We start from the raw sequence: 23,417 nt of genomic DNA, 5'->3' as shown, positions 1-23,417 counted from the left end.
TGGCTAAAGAAATATTCTTTAAAAATCCACGCTTATTGGTCCGATGATGGCTAAAGAAATATTCTTTAAAAATCCACGCTTATTGGTCCGATGATGGCTAAAGAAATATTCTTTAAAAATCCACGCTTATTGGTCCGATGATGGCTAAAGAAATATTCTTTAAAAATCCACGCTTATTGGTCCGATGATGGCTAAAGAAATATTCTTTAAAAATCCACGCTTATTGGTCCGATGATGGCTAAAGAAATATTCTTTAAAAATCCACGCTTATTGGTCCGATGATGGCTAAAGAAATATTCTTTAAAAATCCACGCTTATTGGTCCGATGATGGCTAAAGAAATATTCTTTAAAAATCCACGCTTATTGGTCCGATGATGGCTAAAGAAATATTCTTTAAAAATCCACGCTTATTGGTCCGATGATGGCTAAAGAAATATTCTTTAAAAATCCACGCTTATTGGTCCGATGATGGCTAAAGAAATATTCTTTAAAAATCCACGCTTATTGGTCCGATGATGGCTAAAGAAATATTCTTTAAAAATCCACGCTTATTGGTCCGATGATGGCTAAAGAAATATTCTTTAAAAATCCACGCTTATTGGTCCGATGATGGCTAAAGAAATATTCTTTAAAAATCCACGCTTATTGGTCCGATGATGGCTAAAGAAATATTCTTTAAAAATCCACGCTTATTGGTCCGATGATGGCTAAAGAAATATTCTTTAAAAATCCACGCTTATTGGTCCGATGATGGCTAAAGAAATATTCTTTAAAAATCCACGCTTATTGGTCCGATGATGGCTAAAGAAATATTCTTTAAAAATCCACGCTTATTGGTCCGATGATGGCTAAAGAAATATTCTTTAAAAATCCACGCTTATTGGTCCGATGATGGCTAAAGAAATATTCTTTAAAAATCCACGCTTATTGGTCCGATGATGGCTAAAGAAATATTCTTTAAAAATCCACGCTTATTGGTCCGATGATGGCTAAAGAAATATTCTTTAAAAATCCACGCTTATTGGTCCGATGATGGCTAAAGAAATATTCTTTAAAAATCCACGCTTATTGGTCCGATGATGGCTAAAGAAATATTCTTTAAAAATCCACGCTTATTGGTCCGATGATGGCTAAAGAAATATTCTTTAAAAATCCACGCTTATTGGTCCGATGATGGCTAAAGAAATATTCTTTAAAAATCCACGCTTATTGGTCCGATGATGGCTAAAGAAATATTCTTTAAAAATCCACGCTTATTGGTCCGATGATGGCTAAAGAAATATTCTTTAAAAATCCACGCTTATTGGTCCGATGATGGCTAAAGAAATATTCTTTAAAAATCCACGCTTATTGGTCCGATGATGGCTAAAGAAATATTCTTTAAAAATCCACGCTTATTGGTCCGATGATGGCTAAAGAAATATTCTTTAAAAATCCACGCTTATTGGTCCGATGATGGCTAAAGAAATATTCTTTAAAAATCCACGCTTATTGGTCCGATGATGGCTAAAGAAATATTCTTTAAAAATCCACGCTTATTGGTCCGATGATGGCTAAAGAAATATTCTTTAAAAATCCACGCTTATTGGTCCGATGATGGCTAAAGAAATATTCTTTAAAAATCCACGCTTATTGGTCCGATGATGGCTAAAGAAATATTCTTTAAAAATCCACGCTTATTGGTCCGATGATGGCTAAAGAAATATTCTTTAAAAATCCACGCTTATTGGTCCGATGATGGCTAAAGAAATATTCTTTAAAAATCCACGCTTATTGGTCCGATGATGGCTAAAGAAATATTCTTTAAAAATCCACGCTTATTGGTCCGATGATGGCTAAAGAAATATTCTTTAAAAATCCACGCTTATTGGTCCGATGATGGCTAAAGAAATATTCTTTAAAAATCCACGCTTATTGGTCCGATGATGGCTAAAGAAATATTCTTTAAAAATCCACGCTTATTGGTCCGATGATGGCTAAAGAAATATTCTTTAAAAATCCACGCTTATTGGTCCGATGATGGCTAAAGAAATATTCTTTAAAAATCCACGCTTATTGGTCCGATGATGGCTAAAGAAATATTCTTTAAAAATCCACGCTTATTGGTCCGATGATGGCTAAAGAAATATTCTTTAAAAATCCACGCTTATTGGTCCGATGATGGCTAAAGAAATATTCTTTAAAAATCCACGCTTATTGGTCCGATGATGGCTAAAGAAATATTCTTTAAAAATCCACGCTTATTGGTCCGATGATGGCTAAAGAAATATTCTTTAAAAATCCACGCTTATTGGTCCGATGATGGCTAAAGAAATATTCTTTAAAAATCCACGCTTATTGGTCCGATGATGGCTAAAGAAATATTCTTTAAAAATCCACGCTTATTGGTCCGATGATGGCTAAAGAAATATTCTTTAAAAATCCACGCTTATTGGTCCGATGATGGCTAAAGAAATATTCTTTAAAAATCCACGCTTATTGGTCCGATGATGGCTAAAGAAATATTCTTTAAAAATCCACGCTTATTGGTCCGATGATGGCTAAAGAAATATTCTTTAAAAATCCACGCTTATTGGTCCGATGATGGCTAAAGAAATATTCTTTAAAAATCCACGCTTATTGGTCCGATGATGGCTAAAGAAATATTCTTTAAAAATCCACGCTTATTGGTCCGATGATGGCTAAAGAAATATTCTTTAAAAATCCACGCTTATTGGTCCGATGATGGCTAAAGAAATATTCTTTAAAAATCCACGCTTATTGGTCCGATGATGGCTAAAGAAATATTCTTTAAAAATCCACGCTTATTGGTCCGATGATGGCTAAAGAAATATTCTTTAAAAATCCACGCTTATTGGTCCGATGATGGCTAAAGAAATATTCTTTAAAAATCCACGCTTATTGGTCCGATGATGGCTAAAGAAATATTCTTTAAAAATCCACGCTTATTGGTCCGATGATGGCTAAAGAAATATTCTTTAAAAATCCACGCTTATTGGTCCGATGATGGCTAAAGAAATATTCTTTAAAAATCCACGCTTATTGGTCCGATGATGGCTAAAGAAATATTCTTTAAAAATCCACGCTTATTGGTCCGATGATGGCTAAAGAAATATTCTTTAAAAATCCACGCTTATTGGTCCGATGATGGCTAAAGAAATATTCTTTAAAAATCCACGCTTATTGGTCCGATGATGGCTAAAGAAATATTCTTTAAAAATCCACGCTTATTGGTCCGATGATGGCTAAAGAAATATTCTTTAAAAATCCACGCTTATTGGTCCGATGATGGCTAAAGAAATATTCTTTAAAAATCCACGCTTATTGGTCCGATGATGGCTAAAGAAATATTCTTTAAAAATCCACGCTTATTGGTCCGATGATGGCTAAAGAAATATTCTTTAAAAATCCACGCTTATTGGTCCGATGATGGCTAAAGAAATATTCTTTAAAAATCCACGCTTATTGGTCCGATGATGGCTAAAGAAATATTCTTTAAAAATCCACGCTTATTGGTCCGATGATGGCTAAAGAAATATTCTTTAAAAATCCACGCTTATTGGTCCGATGATGGCTAAAGAAATATTCTTTAAAAATCCACGCTTATTGGTCCGATGATGGCTAAAGAAATATTCTTTAAAAATCCACGCTTATTGGTCCGATGATGGCTAAAGAAATATTCTTTAAAAATCCACGCTTATTGGTCCGATGATGGCTAAAGAAATATTCTTTAAAAATCCACGCTTATTGGTCCGATGATGGCTAAAGAAATATTCTTTAAAAATCCACGCTTATTGGTCCGATGATGGCTAAAGAAATATTCTTTAAAAATCCACGCTTATTGGTCCGATGATGGCTAAAGAAATATTCTTTAAAAATCCACGCTTATTGGTCCGATGATGGCTAAAGAAATATTCTTTAAAAATCCACGCTTATTGGTCCGATGATGGCTAAAGAAATATTCTTTAAAAATCCACGCTTATTGGTCCGATGATGGCTAAAGAAATATTCTTTAAAAATCCACGCTTATTGGTCCGATGATGGCTAAAGAAATATTCTTTAAAAATCCACGCTTATTGGTCCGATGATGGCTAAAGAAATATTCTTTAAAAATCCACGCTTATTGGTCCGATGATGGCTAAAGAAATATTCTTTTAAAATCCACGCTTATTGGTCCGATGATGGCTAAAGAAATATTCTTTAAAAATCAACGCTTATTGGTCCGATGATGGCTAAAGAAATATTCTTTAAAAATCCACGCTTATTGGTCCGATGATGGCTAAAGAAATATTCTTTAAAAATCCACGCTTATTGGTCCGATGATGGCTAAAGAAATATTCTTTAAAAATCCACGCTTATTGGTCCGATGATGGCTAAAGAAATATTCTTTAAAAATCCACGCTTATTGGTCCGATGATGGCTAAAGAAATATTCTTTAAAAATCCACGCTTATTGGTCCGATGATGGCTAAAGAAATATTCTTTAAAAATCCACGCTTATTGGTCCGATGATGGCTAAAGAAATATTCTTTAAAAATCCAGGGTTATTGGTCCAATGATGGCTAAAGAAATATTCTTTAAAAATCCACGCTTATTGGTCCGATGATGGCTAAAGAAATATTCTTTAAAAATCGACGCTTATTGGTCCGATGATGGCTAAAGAAATATTCTTTAAAAATCCACGCTTATTGGTCCGATGATGGCTAAAGAAATATTCTTTAAAAATCCACGCTTATTGGTCCGATGATGGCTAAAGAAATATTCTTTAAAAATCCACGCTTATTGGTCCGATGATGGCTAAAGAAATATTCTTTAAAAATCCACGCTTATTGGTCCAATGGTGCCTGAAAAAATATTTTGATGTTCGCTGAAAAATCAGATCTTTCAACCTTCACGGATTATTTCACAGAGTTCTTCATTTGCATTTGACCACTGTGCCACACATTAGACTCCTTTCCACAGCACCTTAGCGACGAAATTAACCCAACATCTGCTTAGTTGCAGTGATTGTTATGTCCATTAACGAAAGCTAAAGAGAAGAAGTATTGGAAATGCCGCTTGCAACAGTCGATGCTGTCGATGTCGGTCGGGTGTATTTAGCAGTTCGTTTGTTTTATTACCAAAACTGTTCATAGTGGAAGCCCACAAAACAAGCGATCAATGATGTTGTCCACATTGTTTTTATTTTCTGCTTAGGCTGCAGATTTTTGGAAAACTTCTTGTAGACATTATCTTCGTTAGTTGGCGGCTGTTGTTGTTGTTTTTGCTATTATTGGAAGTCGATGTTTTAAAGCCTTTTTGCCAAAAACCATTAAAGAAGGTCACCAACAGATCGTGGCGGTCGGTATAAGCCGCCAAATAAGACAAAACGAAAATAAATTTGCTCTTTATTTCTCTTTTAACTGTCGTTTTCAGTTTTATTTGGGAGTCAGATTTTCGCGAAGATTGCTTTGTGCAAACTTGGGTGTGTATGACGACTGACTGTGGGGTGAAATTTTTTTCGTAATGAAAGTTGAAAATCGAAAATGGATACAAAACGTTTTAGATTTGGCAATCAAAATATTGTCACGTTAACTAAAATAGGTTGAAGGTGAGAATTAATTGCTTCGATGTTTAATGGTTCAATTTCACATAAACACACACACCAAATCCAGATGCAAATGAAAGTGGGTTGACGTTGCAAGACGAACATGGAGCAATTGTTAAGGGATCAAATGGTCGTTGAAAAAATATTCTTTAAAAAATCCACGTTTAATGTTGAGATGGTCGTTGAAAAAATATTCTTTAAAAAATCCACGTTTAATGTTGAGATGGTCGTTGAAAAAAATTCTTTAAAAAATCCACGTTTATTATTGAGATGGTCCTTGACAAAAATTCTTTAAAAAATCCACGTGTATTGTTGAGATGGTCTTTGACAAAAATTCTTTAAAAAATCCACGTTTATTGTTGGAGATGGTCTTTGACAAAAATTCTTTAAAAAATCCACGTTTATTGTTGGAGATGGTCCTTAACAAAAATTCTTTAAAAAATCCACGTTTATTGTTGAGATGGTTCTTGACAAAAATTCTTTAAAAAATCCACGTTTATTGTTGAGATGGTCCTTGACAAAAATTCTTTAAAAAATCCACGTTTATTGTTGAGATGGTCCTTGACAAAAATTCTTTAAAAAATCCACGTTTATTGTTGAGATGGTCCTTGACAAAAATTCTTTAAAAAATCCACGTTTATTGTTGAGATGGTCCCTGACAAACATTCTTTAAAAAATCCACGTTTATTGTTGAGAAGGTCCTTGACAAAAATTATTTAAAAAATCCACGTTTATTGTTGAGATGGTCCTTGACAAAAATTCTTTAAAAAATCCACGTTTATTGTTGAGATGGTCCTTGACAAAAATTCTTTAAAAAATCCACGTTTATTGTTGAGATGGTCCTTGACAAAAATTCTTTAAAAAATCCACGTTTATTGTTGAGATGGTCCTTGACAAAAATTCTTTAAAAAATCCACGTTTATTGTTGAGATGGTCCTTGACAAAAATTCTTTAAAAAATCCACGTTTATTGTTGAGATGGTCCTTGACAAAAATTCTTTAAAAAATCCACGTTTATTGTTGAGATGGTCCTTGACAAAAATTCTTTAAAAAATCCACGTTTATTGTTGAGATGGTCCTTGACAAAAATTCTTTAAAAAATCCACGTTTATTTTTGAGATGGTCCTTGACAAAAATTCTTTAAAAAATCCACGTTTATTGTTGAGATGGTCCTTGACAAAAATTCTTTAAAAAATCCACGTTTATTGTTGAGATGGTCCTTGACAAAAATTCTTTAAAAAATCCACGTTTATTGTTGAGATGGTCCTTGACAAAAATTCTTTAAAAAATCCACGTTTATTGTTGAGATGGTCCTTGACAAAAATTCTTTAAAAAATCCACGTTTATTGTTGAGATGGTCCTTGACAAAAATTCTTTAAAAAATCCACGTTTATTGTTGAGATGGTCCTTGACAAAAATTCTTTAAAAAATCCACGTTTATTTTTGAGATGGTCCTTGACAAAAATTCTTTAAAAAATCCACGTTTATTGTTGAGATGGTTCTTGACAAAAATTCTTTAAAAAATCCACGTTTATTGTTGAGATGGTCCTTGACAAAAATTCTTTAAAAAATCCACGTTTATTGTTGAGATGGTCCTTGACAAAAATTCTTTAAAAAATCCACGTTTATTGTTGAGATGGTCCTTGACAAAAATTCTTTAAAAAATTCACGTTTATTGTTGAGATGGTCCTTGACAAAAATTCTTTAAAAAATCCACGTCTATTGTTTTGATGGTCCTTGACAAAAAATCTTTAAAAATCCACGTTTATTGTTGAGATGGTCCTTAACAAAAATTCTTTAAAAAATCCACGTCTATTGTTTTGATGGTCCTTGACAAAAATTCTTTAAAAAATCCACGTCTATTGTTTTGATGGTCCTTGACAAAAATTCTTTAACAAATCCACGTTTATTGTTGAGATGGTCCTTGACAAAAATTCTTTAAAAAATCCACATTTATTGTTGATATGGTCCTTGACAAAAATTCTTTAAAAAATACACGTCTATTGTTTTGATGGTCCTTGACAAAAATTATTTAAAAATCCACGTTTATTGTTGAGATGGTCCTTGACAAAAATTCTTTAAAAAATCCACGTCTATTGTTTTGATGGTCCTTGACAAAAAATCTTTAAAAATCCACGTTTATTGTTGAGATGGTCCTTGACAAAAATTCTTTAAAAATCCACGTTTATTGTTGAGATGGTCATTGACAAAAATTCTTTAAAAAATCCACATTTATTGTTGATATGGTCCTTGACAAAAATTCTTTAAAAAATCCACGTCTATTGTTTTGATGGTCCTTGACAAAAATTCTTTAAAAAATCCACGTCTATTGTTTTGATGGTCCTTGACAAAAAATCTTTAAAAATCCACGTTTATTGTTGAGATGGTCCTTAACAAAAATTCTTTAAAAAATCCACGTCTATTGTTTTGATGGTCCTTGACAAAAATTCTTTAAAAAATCCACGTCTATTGTTTTGATGGTCCTTGACAAAAATTCTTTAACAAATCCACGTTTATTGTTGAGATGGTCCTTGACAAAAATTCTTTAAAAAATCCACATTTATTGTTGATATGGTCCTTGACAAAAATTCTTTAAAAAATCCACGTCTATTGTTTTGATGGTCCTTGACAAAAATTATTTAAAAATCCACGTTTATTGTTGAGATGGTCCTTGACAAAAATTCTTTAAAAAATCCACGTCTATTGTTTTGATGGTCCTTGACAAAAAATCTTTAAAAATCCACGTTTATTGTTGAGATGGTCCTTGACAAAAATTCTTTAAAAATCCACGTTTATTGTTGAGATGGTCATTGACAAAAAATCTTTAAAAATCCACGTTTATTGTTGAGATGGTCCTTAACAAAAATTCTTTAAAAAATCCACGTCTATTGTTTTGATGGTCCTTGACAAAAATTCTTTAAAAAATCCACGTCTATTGTTTTGATGGTCCTTGACAAAAATTCTTTAACAAATCCACGTTTATTGTTGAGATGGTCCTTGACAAAAATTCTTTAAAAAATCCACATTTATTGTTGATATGGTCCTTGACAAAAAATCTTTAAAAATCCACGTTTATTGTTGAGATGGTCCTTAACAAAAATTCTTTAAAAAATCCACGTCTATTGTTTTGATGGTCCTTGACAAAAATTCTTTAAAAAATCCACGTCTATTGTTTTGATGGTCCTTGACAAAAATTCTTTAACAAATCCACGTTTATTGTTGAGATGGTCCTTGACAAAAATTCTTTAAAAAATCCACATTTATTGTTGAGATGGTCATTGACAAAAATTCTTTAACAAATCCACATTTATTGTTGAGATGGTCCTTGACAAAAATTCTTTAAAAAATCCACGTTTATTGTTGAGATGGTCCTTGACAGAAATTCTTTAAAAAATCCACGTTTATTGTTGAGATGGTCCTTGACAAAAATTCTTTAAAAATCCACGTTTATTGTTGAGATGGTCCTTGACAAAAATTCTTTAAAAAATCCACGTTTATTGTTGAGATGGTCCTTGACAAAAATTCTTTAAAAAATCCACGTTTATTGTTGAGATGGTCCTTGACAAAAATTCTTTAAAAAATCCACGTTTATTGTTGAGATGGTCCTTGACAAAAATTCTTTAAAAATCCACGTTTATTGTTGGGATGGTCCTTGACAAAAATTCTTTAAAAAATCCACGTTTATTGTTGAAATGGTCCTTGACAAAAATTCTTTAAAAAATCCACGTTTATTGTTGAGATGGTCCTTGACAAAAATTCTTTAAAAAATCCACGTTTATTGTTGAGATGGTCCTTGACAAAAATTCTTTAAAAAATCCACGTTTATTGTTGAGATTGTCCTTGACAAAAATTATTTAAAAAATCCACGTTTATTGTTGAGATGGTCCTTGACAAAAATTATTTAAAAAATCCACGTTTATTGTTGAGATGGTCCTTGACAAAAATTCTTTAAAAATCCACGTTTATTGTTGAGATGGTCCTTGACAAAAATTCTTTAAAAATCCACGTTTATTGTTGAGATGGTCCTTGACAAAAATTCTTTAAAAAATCCACGTTTATTGTTGAGATGGTCCTTGACAAAAATTCTTTAAAAAATCCACGTTTATTGTTAAGATGGTCCTTGACAAAAATTCTTTAAAAAATCCACGTTTATTGTTGAGATGGTCCTTGACAAAAATTCTTTAAAAAATCCACGTTTATTGTTGAGATGGTTCTTGACAAAAATTCTTTAAAAAATCCACGTTTATTGTTGAGATTGTCCTTGACAAAAATTATTTAAAAAATCCACGTTTATTGTTGAGATGGTCTTTGACAAAAATTATTTAAAAAATCCACGTTTATTGTTGAGATGGTCCTTGACAAAAATTCTTTAAAAAATCCACGTTAATTGTTGAGATGGTACTTGACAAAAATTATTTAAAAAATCCACGTTTATTGTTGAGATGGTCCTTGACAAAAATTCTTTAAAAAATCCACGTTTATTGTTGAGATGGTCCTTGACAAAAATTCTTTAAAAAATCCACGTTTATTGTTGAGAAGGTCCTTGACAAAAATTCTTTAAAAAATCCACGTTTATTGTTGAGATTGTCCTTGACAAAAATTCTTTAAAAAATCCACGTTAATTGTTGAGATGGTACTTGACAAAAATTATTTAAAAAATCCACGTTTATTGTTGAGATGGTCCTTGACAAAAATTCTTTAAAAAATCCACGTTAATTGTTGAGATGGTACTTGACAAAAATTATTTAAAAAATCCACGTTTATTGTTGAGATGGTCCTTGACAAAAATTCTTTAAAAAATCCACGTTTATTGTTGAGAAGGTCCTTGACAAAAATTCTTTAAAAAATCCACGTTTATTGTTGAGATTGTCCTTGACAAAAATTCTTTAAAAAATCCACGTTTATTGTTGAGATGGTCCTTGACAAAAATTATTTAAAAAATCCACGTTTATTGTTGAGATGGTCCTTGACAAAATTCTTTAAAAAATCCACGTTTATTGTTGAGATGGTCCTTGACAAAAATTCTTTAAAAAATCCACGTTAATTGTTGAGATGGTACTTGACAAAAATTCTTTAAAAAATCCACGTTTATTGTTGAGGTGGTCCTTGACAAAAATTCTTTAAAAAATCCACGTTTATTGTTGAGATGGTCCTTGACAATAATTCTTTAAAAAATCCACGTTTATTGTTGAGATGGTCCCTAAAAAAATTCTTTAAAAAAATCCACGTTTATTGTTGAGATGGCCCTAGAAAAAATTCTTTAAAAAATCCACGTTTATTGTTTAGATGGTCCTTGAAAAAAAATAATCTTTAAAAAATCCACGTTTATTATTGAGATGGTCCTTAAAAAAAATTCTTTAAAAAATCCACGTTCATCGTCGAGATGATACCTGAAAAATTTATTAAAAAATCCAAGTTTATTGTTGGGATGGTCCTTAAAAAATACTTTAAAAAATATTTAAAAATCCACGTTGGCCCAAGAAAAAAAAATATTTAAAAATCCACGTTATCCCAAGAAAAAATATTTAAAAAATCCACGTTGGTCCAAGAAAAAATATTTAAAAAATTCACGATGGCCAAGAAAAAATATTTACAAAATCCACGTTGGCCCAAGAAAAAATATTTAAAAAATCCACATTGGTCAAAGAAAAAATATTTAAAAATCCACGTTTGCCCAAGAAAAAATTTTTAAAAATCCACGTTGGTCTAAGAAAAAATATTTAAATATCCACGTTGGCCCAAAAAAAATATTTAAAAATCCACGGTGGCCCAAGAAAAAATATTTAAAAAATCCACGTTGGCCCAAGAAAAAATATTTAAAAAATCCACGTTGGCCCAAGAAGAAATATTTAAAAAATCCACGTTGGCCCAAGAAAAAATATTTAAAAAATCCACGTTGGCCCAAGAAAAAATATTTAAAAAATCCAAGTTGGTCCAAGAAAAATATTCATTAAAAAATTCACGTTTATTGCTGAGATGGCCCTTGAATATTGTCTCTTTAAAGAAATTCACGTTTATTGCTAAAATGGTCCTTTGAAAAATATTTAAAAAAAATCCACGTTTATTGTTGAGATTCTTTGAAAATCTACTTTCATAAGTCTGATGGACCAAGAAAAAGATTCTTAAAAAATCCATGTTGGTCCTTGAAAAAATCCTTCAAAACTACACGTGGCTACACTGTCCGAGGAAATTTAGTTTTTGAAAAATCACTTTTATTGCTTTGAGGACCTCTAGAAATGATTACCTTAATATTTCTTTAAAAAAATCCATCATATGTATTTGTTTCAAAATTTTAAATCCATGTTTTATTTAAGTCACAATCCATAAGAAACAGACAATTTGTTATAAAAAATGATGCATCTCTATTCCTCATCGCCTGCCGCCACTCGCCGTTTGCCTTGACTCTTGGCTGCCCATGCCGGTACACTGAGCAGACCCCACACTGGTATTATCATCATGATAAGCATACTGCCACCACCGAAAATTAATTTTTGCATTGGTGAAAAGTGAAATCTTGGCGGTCCACATATGGGTGCTAAACAACGTTTTGGTATTTCCACAGTGACTTTATTTTTTGGCCGCAGCCATGATGATGATGGAGCAGCAGCGCTGGGTAAAAACATGTTTGCGAATTAAGTTTCGTTTTTTTGGAGGATGTTTTGGTTGTAGTTTTTTTTTCGTTTTTTTTTTTTTTTGATTTTTCTCCGGCCAGCAAACAAACGACAATGTGCCACAAAATTTCTATTTGACAAATATTTCAAAATTGGGAAAACTGATATTTTTTTGTTGTTGATGTTTGTTTCGATGTTGTCTGTGATTTTATTGGAAAATGTGTTTTTTTTCTGGGATGACATGTTAAAGTCAAAACATGTTTATTTTGATGATCTTTGGAGGTTTTTCATGGGTTCATCACCCATCTCCGTGATTTGATTTTGTGGGGTTAGTATGTGGTGGCAGTTGTTCGTTAGGTTGCCGACAGTAACAACTTAGCGCCACATTGATTAGCCAATAGATTACACCAGCTTACAACCATATGGGGGGTGAAGGACTTTGGACATCACCCATTCTTCATAGACTGGTGGAAACCAAGCCGAGGTCATTATCAATGTCGCAATATTTGGCATGCTGCTGTTTTCCTTTACACAAATTCCCATGGCTAAAACTATGACCATGGGTAATCAGTATTGATTAGCAAAATATTTTAATAAAAAATATTAACAGTTTTCGTATGACAGACATTATGGCTGGAAATAAATTGTAATTTAGCAACAAGCGGTGGTAAGACTGTCATTTTAACAACAATTAATCGCACACTGTCCTCCGCATAGCTTAATAATATACAAAATAGCATATGGCGAAGTTGTCGTGTGTGAGCTTTTCCGAAGCAAAATCCTAATTATGTAATTAAGTTGCTAAAGAGCACAACTGAGTAGACTTGAAAAATATTCTTTAAAAATCCACGTTTATTTCTCAGAGGGTTCTCAAAAAAATATTCTTTAAACATCCACCTTATTGGTCAGAGGGTCCTCCAAAAAATATTCTTTAAAAATCCACGTTTATTGGTCAGAGGGTCCTCCAAAAAATATTCTTTAAAAATCCACGTTTATTGGTCAGAGGGTCCTCCAAAAAATATTCTTTAAAAATCCACGTTTATTGGTCAGAGGGTCCTCCAAAAAATATTCTTTAAAAATCCACGTTTATTGCTCAGAGGGTCCTCCAAAAAATATTCTTTAAAAATCCACGTTTATTGGTCAGATGGTGGGTGAAAAAATATTCTTTAAAAATCCACGTTTATTGGTCAGATCGTGGGTAAAAAAATATTCTTTAAAAATCCACGTTTATTGGTCAGATGGTGGGTGAAAAAATATTCTTTAAAAATCCACGTTTATTGGTCAGATGGTGGGTGAAAAAATATTCTTTAAAAATCCACGTTTATTGGTCAGATCGTGGGTAAAAAAATATTCTTTAAAAATCCACGTTTATTGGTCAGATGGTGGGTGAAAAAATATTCTTTAAAAAATCCACGTTTTTTGGTCAGATGGTGGGTGAAAAAATATTCTTTAAAATATCCACGTTTATTGGTCAGATGGTGGGTGAAAAAATATTCTTTAAAAAATCCACGTTTATTGGTCAGATCGTGGGTAAAAAAATATTCTTTAAAAAATCCACGTTTATTGGTCAGATGGTCGTTGAAAAAAAATAATCTTTAAAAATCCACGTTTATCGGTCAGATGGTCGTTGAAAAAATAATCTTTAAAAATCCACGTTTATTGGTCAGATGGTCGTTGAAAAAAATAATCTTAAAAAATCCACGTTTATTGGTCAGATGGTGGGTGAAAAAATATTCTTTAAAATATCCACGTTTATTGGTCAGATGGTGGGTGAAAAAATATTCTTTAAAAAATCCACGTTTATTGGTCAGATCGTGGGTAAAAAAATATTCTTTAAAAAATCCACGTTTATTGGTCAGATGGTCGTTGAAAAAAAATATTCTTTAAAAAATCCACGTTTATTGGTCAGATGGTCGTTGAAAAAAAATAATCTTTAAAAATCCACGTTTATTGGTCAGATGGTCGTTGAAAAAAATAATCTTTAAAAATCCACGTTTATTGGTCAGATGGTCGTTGAAAAAAAATAATCTTTAAAAATCCACGTTTATTGGTCAGATGGTCGTTGAAAAAAATAATCTTTAAAAATCCACGTTTATTGGTCAGATGGTCGTTGAAAAAAATAATCCTTAAAAATCCACGTTTATTGGTCAGATGGTCGTTGAAAAAAATAATCTTTAAAAATCCACGTTTATTGGTCAGATGGTCGTTGAAAAAAATAATCTTTAAAAATCCACGTTTATTGGTCAGATGGTCGTTGAAAAAAATAATCTTTAAAAATCCACGTTTATTGGTCAGATGGTCGTTGAAAAAAATAATCTTTAAAAATCCACGTTTATTGGTCAGATGGTCGTTGAAAAAAAATAATCTTTAAAAATCCACGTTTATTGGTCAGATGGTCGTTGAAAAAAAATAATCTTTAAAAATCCACGTTTATTGGTCAGATGGTCGTTGAAAAAAATAATCTTTAAAAATCCACGTTTATTGGTCAGATGGTCGTTGAAAAAAATAATCTTTAAAAATCCACGTTTATTGGTCAGATGGTCGTTGAAAAAAATAATCTTTAAAAATCCACGTTTATTGGTCAGATGGTCGTTGAAAAAAAATAATCTTTAAAAATCCACGTTTATTGGTCAGATGGTCGTTGAAAAAAATAATCTTTAAAAATCCACGTTTATTGGTCAGATGGTCGTTGAAAAAAATAATCTTTAAAAATCCACGTTTATTGGTCAGATGGTCGTTGAAAAAAATAATCTTTAAAAATCCACGTTTATTGGTCAGATGGTCGTTGAAAAAAAATAATCTTTAAAAATCCACGTTTATTGGTCAGATGGTCGTTGAAAAAAATAATCTTTAAAAATCCACGTTTATTGGTCAGATGGTCGTTGAAAAAAATAATCTTTAAAAATCCACGTTTATTGGTCAGATGGTCGTTGAAAAAAATAATCTTTAAAAATCCACGTTTATTGGTCAGATGGTCGTTGAAAAAAATAATCTTTAAAAATCCACGTTTATTGGTCAGATGGTCGTTGAAAAAAAATAATCTTTAAAAATCCACGTTTATTGGTCAGATGGTCGTTGAAAAAAATAATCTTTAAAAATCCACGTTTATTGGTCAGATGGTCGTTGAAAAAAATAATCTTTAAAAATCCACGTTTATTGGTCAGATGGTCGTTGAAAAAAATAATCTTTAAAAATCCACGTTTATTGGTCAGATGGTCGTTGAAAAAAATAATCTTTAAAAATCCACGTTTATTGGTCAGATGGTCGTTGAAAAAAATAATCTTTAAAAATCCACGTTTATTGGTCAGATGGTCGTTGAAAAAAATAATCTTTAAAAATCCACGTTTATTGGTCAGATGGTCGTTGAAAAAAAATAATCTTTAAAAATCCACGTTTATTGGTCAGATGGTCGTTGAAAAAAATAATCTTTAAAAATCCACGTTTATTGGTCAGATGGTCGTTGAAAAAAATAATCTTTAAAAATCCACGTTTATTGGTCAGATGGTCGTTGAAAAAAATAATCTTTAAAAATCCACGTTTATTGGTCAGATGGTCGTTGAAAAAAATAATCTTTAAAAATCCACGTTTATTGGTCAGATGGTCGTTGAAAAAAAATAATCTTTAAAAATCCACGTTTATTGGTCAGATGGTCGTTGAAAAAAATAATCTTTAAAAATCCACGTTTATTGGTCAGATGGTCGTTGAAAAAAATAATCTTTAAAAATCCACGTTTATTGGTCAGATGGTCGTTGAAAAAAATAATCTTTAAAAATCCACGTTTATTGGTCAGATGGTCGTTGAAAAAAATAATCTTTAAAAATCCACGTTTATTGGTCAGATGGTCGTTGAAAAAAAATAATCTTTAAAAATCCACGTTTATTGGTCAGATGGTCGTTGAAAAAAATAATCTTTAAAAATCCACGTTTATTGGTCAGATGGTCGTTGAAAAAAATAATCTTTAAAAATCCACGTTTATTGGTCAGATGGTCGTTGAAAAAAATAATCTTTAAAAATCCACGTTTATTGGTCAGATGGTCGTTGAAAAAAATAATCTTTAAAAATCCACGTTTATTGGTCAGATGGTCGTTGAAAAAAATAATCTTTAAAAATCCACGTTTATTGGTCAGATGGTCGTTGAAAAAAATAATCTTTAAAAATCCACGTTTATTGGTCAGATGGTCGTTGAAAAAAATAATCTTTAAAAATCCACGTTTATTGGTCAGATGGTCGTTGAAAAAAATAATCTTTAAAAATCCACGTTTATTGGTCAGATGGTGGGTGAAAAAATATTCTTTAAAATATCCACGTTTATTGGTCAGATGGTGGGTGAAAAAATATTCTTTAAAAAATCCACGTTTATTGGTCAGATCGTGGGTAAAAAAATATTCTTTAAAAAATCCACGTTTATTGGTCAGATGGTCGTTGAAAAAAATAATCTTTAAAAATCCACGTTTATTGGTCAGATGGTCGTTGAAAAAAATAATCTTTAAAAATCCACGTTTATTGGTCAGATGGTCGTTGAAAAAAATAATCTTTAAAAATCCACGTTTATTGGTCAGATGGTCGTTGAAAAAAATAATCTTTAAAAATCCACGTTTATTGGTCAGATGGTCGTTGAAAAAAATAATCTTTAAAAATCCACGTTTATTGTTCAGATGGTCGTTGAAAAAAATAATCTTTAAAAATCCACGTTTATTGGTCAGATGGTCGTTGAAAAAAATAATCTTTAAAAATCCACGTTTATTGGTCAGATGGTCGTTGAAAAAAATAATCTTTAAAAATCCACGTTTATTGGTCAGATGGTCGTTGAAAAAAATAATCTTTAAAAATCCACGTTTATTGGTCAGATGGTCGTTGAAAAAAATAATCTTTAAAAATCCACGTTTATTGGTCAGATGGTCGTTGAAAAAAATAATCTTTAAAAATCCACGTTTATTGGTCAGATGGTCGTTAAAAAAAATAATCTTTAAAAATCCACGTTTATTGGTCAGATGGTCGTTGAAAAAAATAATCTTTAAAAATCCACGTTTATTGGTCAGATGGTCGTTGAAAAAAATAATCTTTAAAAATCCACGTTTATTGGTCAGATGGTCGTTGAAAAAAAATATTCTTTAAAAATCCACGTTTATTGGTCAGATGGTCGTTGAAAAAAATAATCTTTAAAAATCCACGTTTATTGGTCAGATGGTCGTTGAAAAAAATAATCTTTAAAAATCCACGTTTATTGGTCAGATGGTCGTTGAAAAAAATAATCTTTAAAAATCCACGTTTATTGGTCAGATGGTCGTTGAAAAAAATAATCTTTAAAAATCCACGTTTATTGGTCAGATGGTCGTTGAAAAAAATAATCTTTAAAAATCCACGTTTATTGGTCAGATGGTCGTTGAAAAAAATAATCTTTAAAAATCCACGTTTATTGGTCAGATGGTCGTTGAAAAAAATAATCTTTAAAAATCCACGTTTATTGGTCAGATGGTCGTTGAAAAAAATCTTTAAAAATCCACGTTTATTGCTCAGATGGTGGTTGAAGAAATATTCTTTAAAAATCCCCGTTTATTGCTCAGATGGTGGTTGAACAAATATTCTTTAAAAATCTCCGTTTATTGCTCAGATGGTGGTTGAACAAATATTCTTTAAAAATCCACGTTTATTGCTCAGAGGGTCCTCCAAAAAATATTCTTTAAAAATCCACGTTTATTGGTCAGATGGTGGGTGAAAAAATATTCTTTAAAAATCCACGCGTATTGCTCAGATGGTGATTGAAAAAATATTCTTTAAAAATCCACGTTTATTGCTCAGATGGTGGTTGAAAAAATATTCTTTAAAAATCCACGTTTCTTGGTCTGATGGTGGGTGAAAAAATATTCTTTAAAAAATCCACGTTTATTGGTCAGATGGTGGGTGAAAAATATTCTTTAAAATATCCACGTTTATTGGTCAGATGGTGGGTGAAAAAATATTCTTTAAAAAATCCACGTGTATTGGTCAGATCGTGGGTAAAAAAATATTCTTTAAAAAATCCACGTTTATTGGTCAGATGGTCGTTGAAAAAAAATAATCTTTAAAAATCCACGTTTATTGGTCAGATAGTCGTTGAAAAAAATAATCTTTAAAAATCCACGTTTATTGGTCAGATGGTCGTTGAAAAAAATAATCTTTAAAAATCCACGTTTATTGGTCAGATGGTCGATGAAAAAAATAATCTTTAAAAATCCACGTTTATTGGTCAGATGGTCGTTGAAAAAAATAATCTTTAAAAATCCACGTTTATTGGTCAGATGGTCGTTGAAAAAAATAATCTTTAAAAATCCACGTTTATTGGTCAGATGGTCGTTGAAAAAAATAATCTTTAAAAATCCACGTTAATTGGTCAGATGGTCGTTGAAAAAAATAATCTTTAAAACTCCACGTTTATTGGTCAGATGGTCGTTGAAAAAAATAATCTTTAAAAATCCACGTTTATTGGTCAGATGGTCGTTGAAAAAAATAATCTTTAAAAATCCACGTTTATTGGTCAGATGGTCGTTGAAAAAAATAATCTTTAAAAATCCACGTTTATTGGTCAGATGGTCGTTGAAAAAAATAATCTTTAAAAATCCACGTTTATTGGTCAGATGGTCGTTGAAAAAAATAATCTTTAAAAATCCACGTTTATTGGTCAGATGGTCGTTGAAAAAAATAATCTTTAAAAATCCACGTTTATTGGTCAGATGGTCGTTGAAAAAAATAATCTTTAAAAATCCACGTTTATTGGTCAGATGGTCGTTGAAAAAAATAATCTTTAAAAATCCACGTTTATTGGTCAGATGGTCGTTGAAAAAAATAATCTTTAAAAATCCACGTTTATTGGTCAGATGGTCGTTGAAAAAAATAATCTTTAAAAATCCACGTTTATTGGTCAGATGGTCGTTGAAAAAAAAAAAATCTTTAAAAATCCACGTTTATTGGTCAGATGGTCGTTGAAAAAAATAATCTTTAAAAATCCACGTTTATTGGTCAGATGGTCGTTGAAAAAAATAATCTTTAAAAATCCACGTTTATTGCTCAGATGGTGGTTGAAGAAATATTCTTTAAAAATCCACGTTTATTGCTCAGATGGTGGTTGAAGAAATATTCTTTAAAAATCCCCGTTTATTGCTCAGATGGTGGTTGAACAAATATTCTTTAAAAATCCCCGTTTATTCCTCAGATGGTGGTTGAAAAAATATTCTTTAAAAATCCACGTTTATTGCTCAGATGGTGATTGAAAACATATTCGTTCAAACTCCACGCGTATTGCTCAGATGGTGATTGAAAAAATATTCTTTAAAAATCCTCGTTTATTGCTCAGATGGTGATTGAAAAAATATTCTTTATAAATCCACGTTTATTGCTCAGATGGTGGTTGAAAAAATATTCTTTAAAAATCCACGCGTATTGCTCAGATGGTGATTGAAAAAATATTCTTTAAAAATCCACGTTTATTGCTCAGATGGTGATTGAAAAATTATTCTTCAAAAATCCACGTTTATTGCTCAGATGGTGATTGAAAAAATATTCTTTAAAAATCCACGCGTATTGCTCAGATGGTGATTGAAAAAATATTCTTTAAAAATCCACGTTTATTGCTCAGATGGTGATTGAAAAAATATTCGTTCAAACTCCACGCGTATTGCTCAGATGGTGATTGAAAAAATATTCTTTAAAAATCCACGTTTATTGCTCAGATGGTGATTGAAAAAATATTCTTTAAAAATCCACGTTTATTGCTCAGATGGTGATTGAAAAAATATTCTTTAAAAATCCACGTTTATTGCTCAGATGGTGATTGAAAAAATATTCGTTCAAACTCCACGCGTATTGCTCAGATGGTGGTTGAAAAAATATTCTTTATAAATCCACGTTTATTGCTCAGATGGTGGTTGAAAAAATATTCTTTAAAAATCCACGTTTATTGCTCAGATGGTGATTGAAGAAATATTCTTTAAAAATCCACGTTTATTGCTCAGATGGTGATTGAAAAAATATTCTTTAAAAATCCACGCGTATTGCTCAGATGGTGATTGAAAAAATATTCTTTAAAAATCCACGTTTATTGCTCAGATGGTGGTTGAAAAAATATTCTTTAAAAATCCACGTTTATTGGTCAGATGGTGGTTGAAAAAATATTCTTTAAAAATCCACGCGTATTGCTCAGATGGTGATTGAAAAAATATTCTTTAAAAATCCACGTTTATTGCTCAGATGGTGGTTGAAAAAATATTCTTTATAAATCCACGTTTATTGCTCAGATGGTGGTTGAAAAAATATTCTTTAAAAATCCACGTTTATTGCTCAGATGGTGATTGAAAAAATATTCTTTAAAAATCCACGCGTATTGCTCAGATGGTGATTGAAAAAATATTCTTTAAAAATCCACGTTTATTGCTCAGATGGTGGTTGAAAAAATATTCTTTAAAAATCCACGCGTATTGCTCAGATGGTGGTTGAAAAAATATTCTTTAAAAATCCACCTTTATTGCTCAGATGGTGGTTGAAAAAATATTCTTTAAAAATCCACGTTTATTCCTCAGATGGTGGTTGAAAAAATATTCTTTAAAAATCCACGTTTATTGCTCAGATGGTGATTGAAAAAATATTCGTTCAAACTCCACGCGTATTGCTCAGATGGTGATTGAAAAAATATTCTTTAAAAATCCACGTTTATTGCTCAGATGGTGATTGAAAAAATATTCTTTAAAAATCCACGTTTATTGCTCAGATGGTGATTGAAAAAATATTCTTTAAAAATCCACGCGTATTGCTCAGATGGTGATTGAAAAAATATTCTTTAAAAATCCACGTTTATTGCTCAGATGGTGATTGAAAAAATATTCTTTAAAAATCCACGCGTATTGCTCAGATGGTGATTGAAAAAATATTTTTTAAAAATCCACGTTTATTGCTCAGATGGTAATTGAAAAAATATTCGTTCAAACTCCACGCGTATTGCTCAGATGGTGATTGAAAAAATATTCTTTAAAAATCCACGTTTATTGCTCAGATGGTGATTGAAAAAATATTCTTTAAAAATCCACGTTTATTGCTCAGATGGTGATTGAAAAAATATTCTTTAAAAATCCACGCGTATTGCTCAGATGGTGATTGAAAAAATATTCTTTAAAAATCCACGTTTATTGCTCAGATGGTGATTGAAAAAATATTCTTTAAAAATCCACGCGTATTGCTCAGATGGTGATTGAAAAAATATTCTTTAAAAATCCACGTTTATTGCTCAGATGGTGATTGAAAAAATATTCTTTAAAAATCCACGTTTATTCCTCAGATGGTGGTTGAAAAAATATTCTTTAAAAATCCACGTTTATTGCTCAGATGGTGATTGAAAAAATATTCGTTCAAACTCCACGCGTATTGCTCAGATGGTGATTGAAAAAATATTCTTTAAAAATCCACGTTTATTGCTCAGATGGTGATTGAAAAAATATTCTTTAAAAATCCACGTTTATTGCTCAGATGGTGATTGAAAAAATATTCTTTATAAATCCACGTTTATTGCTCAGATGGTGGTTGAAAAAATATTCTTTAAAAATCCACCTTTATTGCTCAGATGGTGATTGAAGAAATATTCTTTAAAAATCCACGTTTATTGCTCAGATGGTGATTGAAAAAATATTCTTTAAAAATCCACGCGTATTGCTCAGATGGTGATTGAAAAAATATTCTTTAAAAATCCACGCGTATTGCTCAGATGGTGATTGAAAAAATATTCTTTAAAAATCCACGCGTATTGCTCAGATGGTGGTTGAAAAAATATTCTTTAAAAATCCACCTTTATTGCTCAGATGGTGATTGAAGAAATATTCTTTAAAAATCCACGTTTATTGCTCAGATGGTGATTGAAAAAATATTCTTTAAAAATCCACGTTTATTGCTCAGATGGTAATTGAAAAAATATTCTTTAAAAATCCACGCGTATTGCTCAGATGGTGATTGAAAAAATATTCTTTAAAAATCCACGTTTATTGCTCAGATGGTGGTTGAAAAAATATTCTTTAAAAATCCACGTTTATTGGTCAGATGGTGGTTGAAAAAATATTCTTTAAAAATCCACGTTTATTGGTCAGATGGTGGTTGAAAAAATATTCTTTAAAAATCCACGTTTATTGGTCAGATGGTGGTTGAAAAAATATTCTTTAAAAATCCACGTTTATTGGTCAGATGGTGGTTGAAAAAATATTCTTTAAAAATCCACGTTTATTGGTCAGATGGTGGTTGAAAAAATATTCTTTATAAATCCACGTTTATTGGTCAAATATTCTTTAAAAATCCACGCGTATTGCTCAGATGGTGATTGAAAAAATATTTTTAAAAATCCACGTTTATTGCTCGGATGGTAATTGAAAAAATATTCTTTAAAAATCCACGCGTATTGCTCAGATGATGATTGAAAAAATATTCTTTAAAAATCCACGTTTATTGCTCAGATGGTGGTTGAAAAAATATTCTTTAAAAATCCACGTTTATTGCTCAGATGGTGGTTGAAAAAATATTCTTTAAAAATCCACGTTTATTGGTCAGATGGTGGTTGAAAAAATATTCTTTAAAAATCCACGTTTATTGGTCAGATGGTGGTTGAAAAAATATTCTTTAAAAATCCACGTTTATTGGTCAAATATTCTTTAAAAATCCACGTTTATTGGTCAGATGGTGGTTAAAAAAATATTCTTTATAAATCCACGTTTATTTATTTTATTTATTTATTTATAATGTGTATTGCGATGAAGAAGCTAGCAAGCCTATATGTATCGCAACGCTCAAACTACTACAAAATCATACTTCATAGCATTACAAAACAGTCTTAAACTCATTATTAACACTTAAGTAATATTTCTAAACAAAACTATGATGAAACAGAGATATACCCTCAGCCTGTGCAAATTGAAACACTTTTTTTACAAAAAACTTATGTATTTAGGGGGTTTCAAAATGTTGGTCGTATGAACCGACAAAAATTTTGATTAGGATTATTAGGATTAAAGTTCAAACATTTTGCGGAAAAGGTACTTAAAGGAATGGACCGACATAGACCATGAGGGTACCATAGGAGGATTTTACACCCTTCGGGCTGTTTTCTCAAGAAGTATGGACTTGCCCCTGAAACAACTTTTACCATCGTAATTGAGGCAGCGAATGTAAGTTGCCTCAACAAAAAGTTATTCAATAGCAGGTCTTAAAGTGAAC

General features: G+C 31.2%; 1 protein-coding gene across 1 annotated transcript; it reads right to left on the bottom strand.

Annotated features, from left to right (window-relative positions):
- Positions 1–11,864: 11,864 nt before the first annotated feature.
- Positions 11,865–12,327, bottom strand: LOC141393369 (uncharacterized). The gene has a single exon (XM_073966368.1). The coding sequence runs from the start codon at positions 12,207–12,209 to the stop codon at positions 11,949–11,951; it is 261 nt and encodes an 86-aa protein (XP_073822469.1). The 5' UTR covers positions 12,210–12,327; the 3' UTR covers positions 11,865–11,948.
- Between the last annotated feature and the right edge of the window lie 11,090 nt (positions 12,328–23,417).

Source organism: Musca autumnalis, unplaced genomic scaffold (assembly GCF_047663935.1).
Source record: "Musca autumnalis isolate F117 unplaced genomic scaffold, ASM4766393v1 scaffold_2, whole genome shotgun sequence".
Classification (NCBI taxonomy): Eukaryota; Metazoa; Arthropoda; class Insecta; order Diptera; family Muscidae; genus Musca; species Musca autumnalis.
This window is presented reverse-complemented; position numbering and strand designations above follow the sequence as displayed.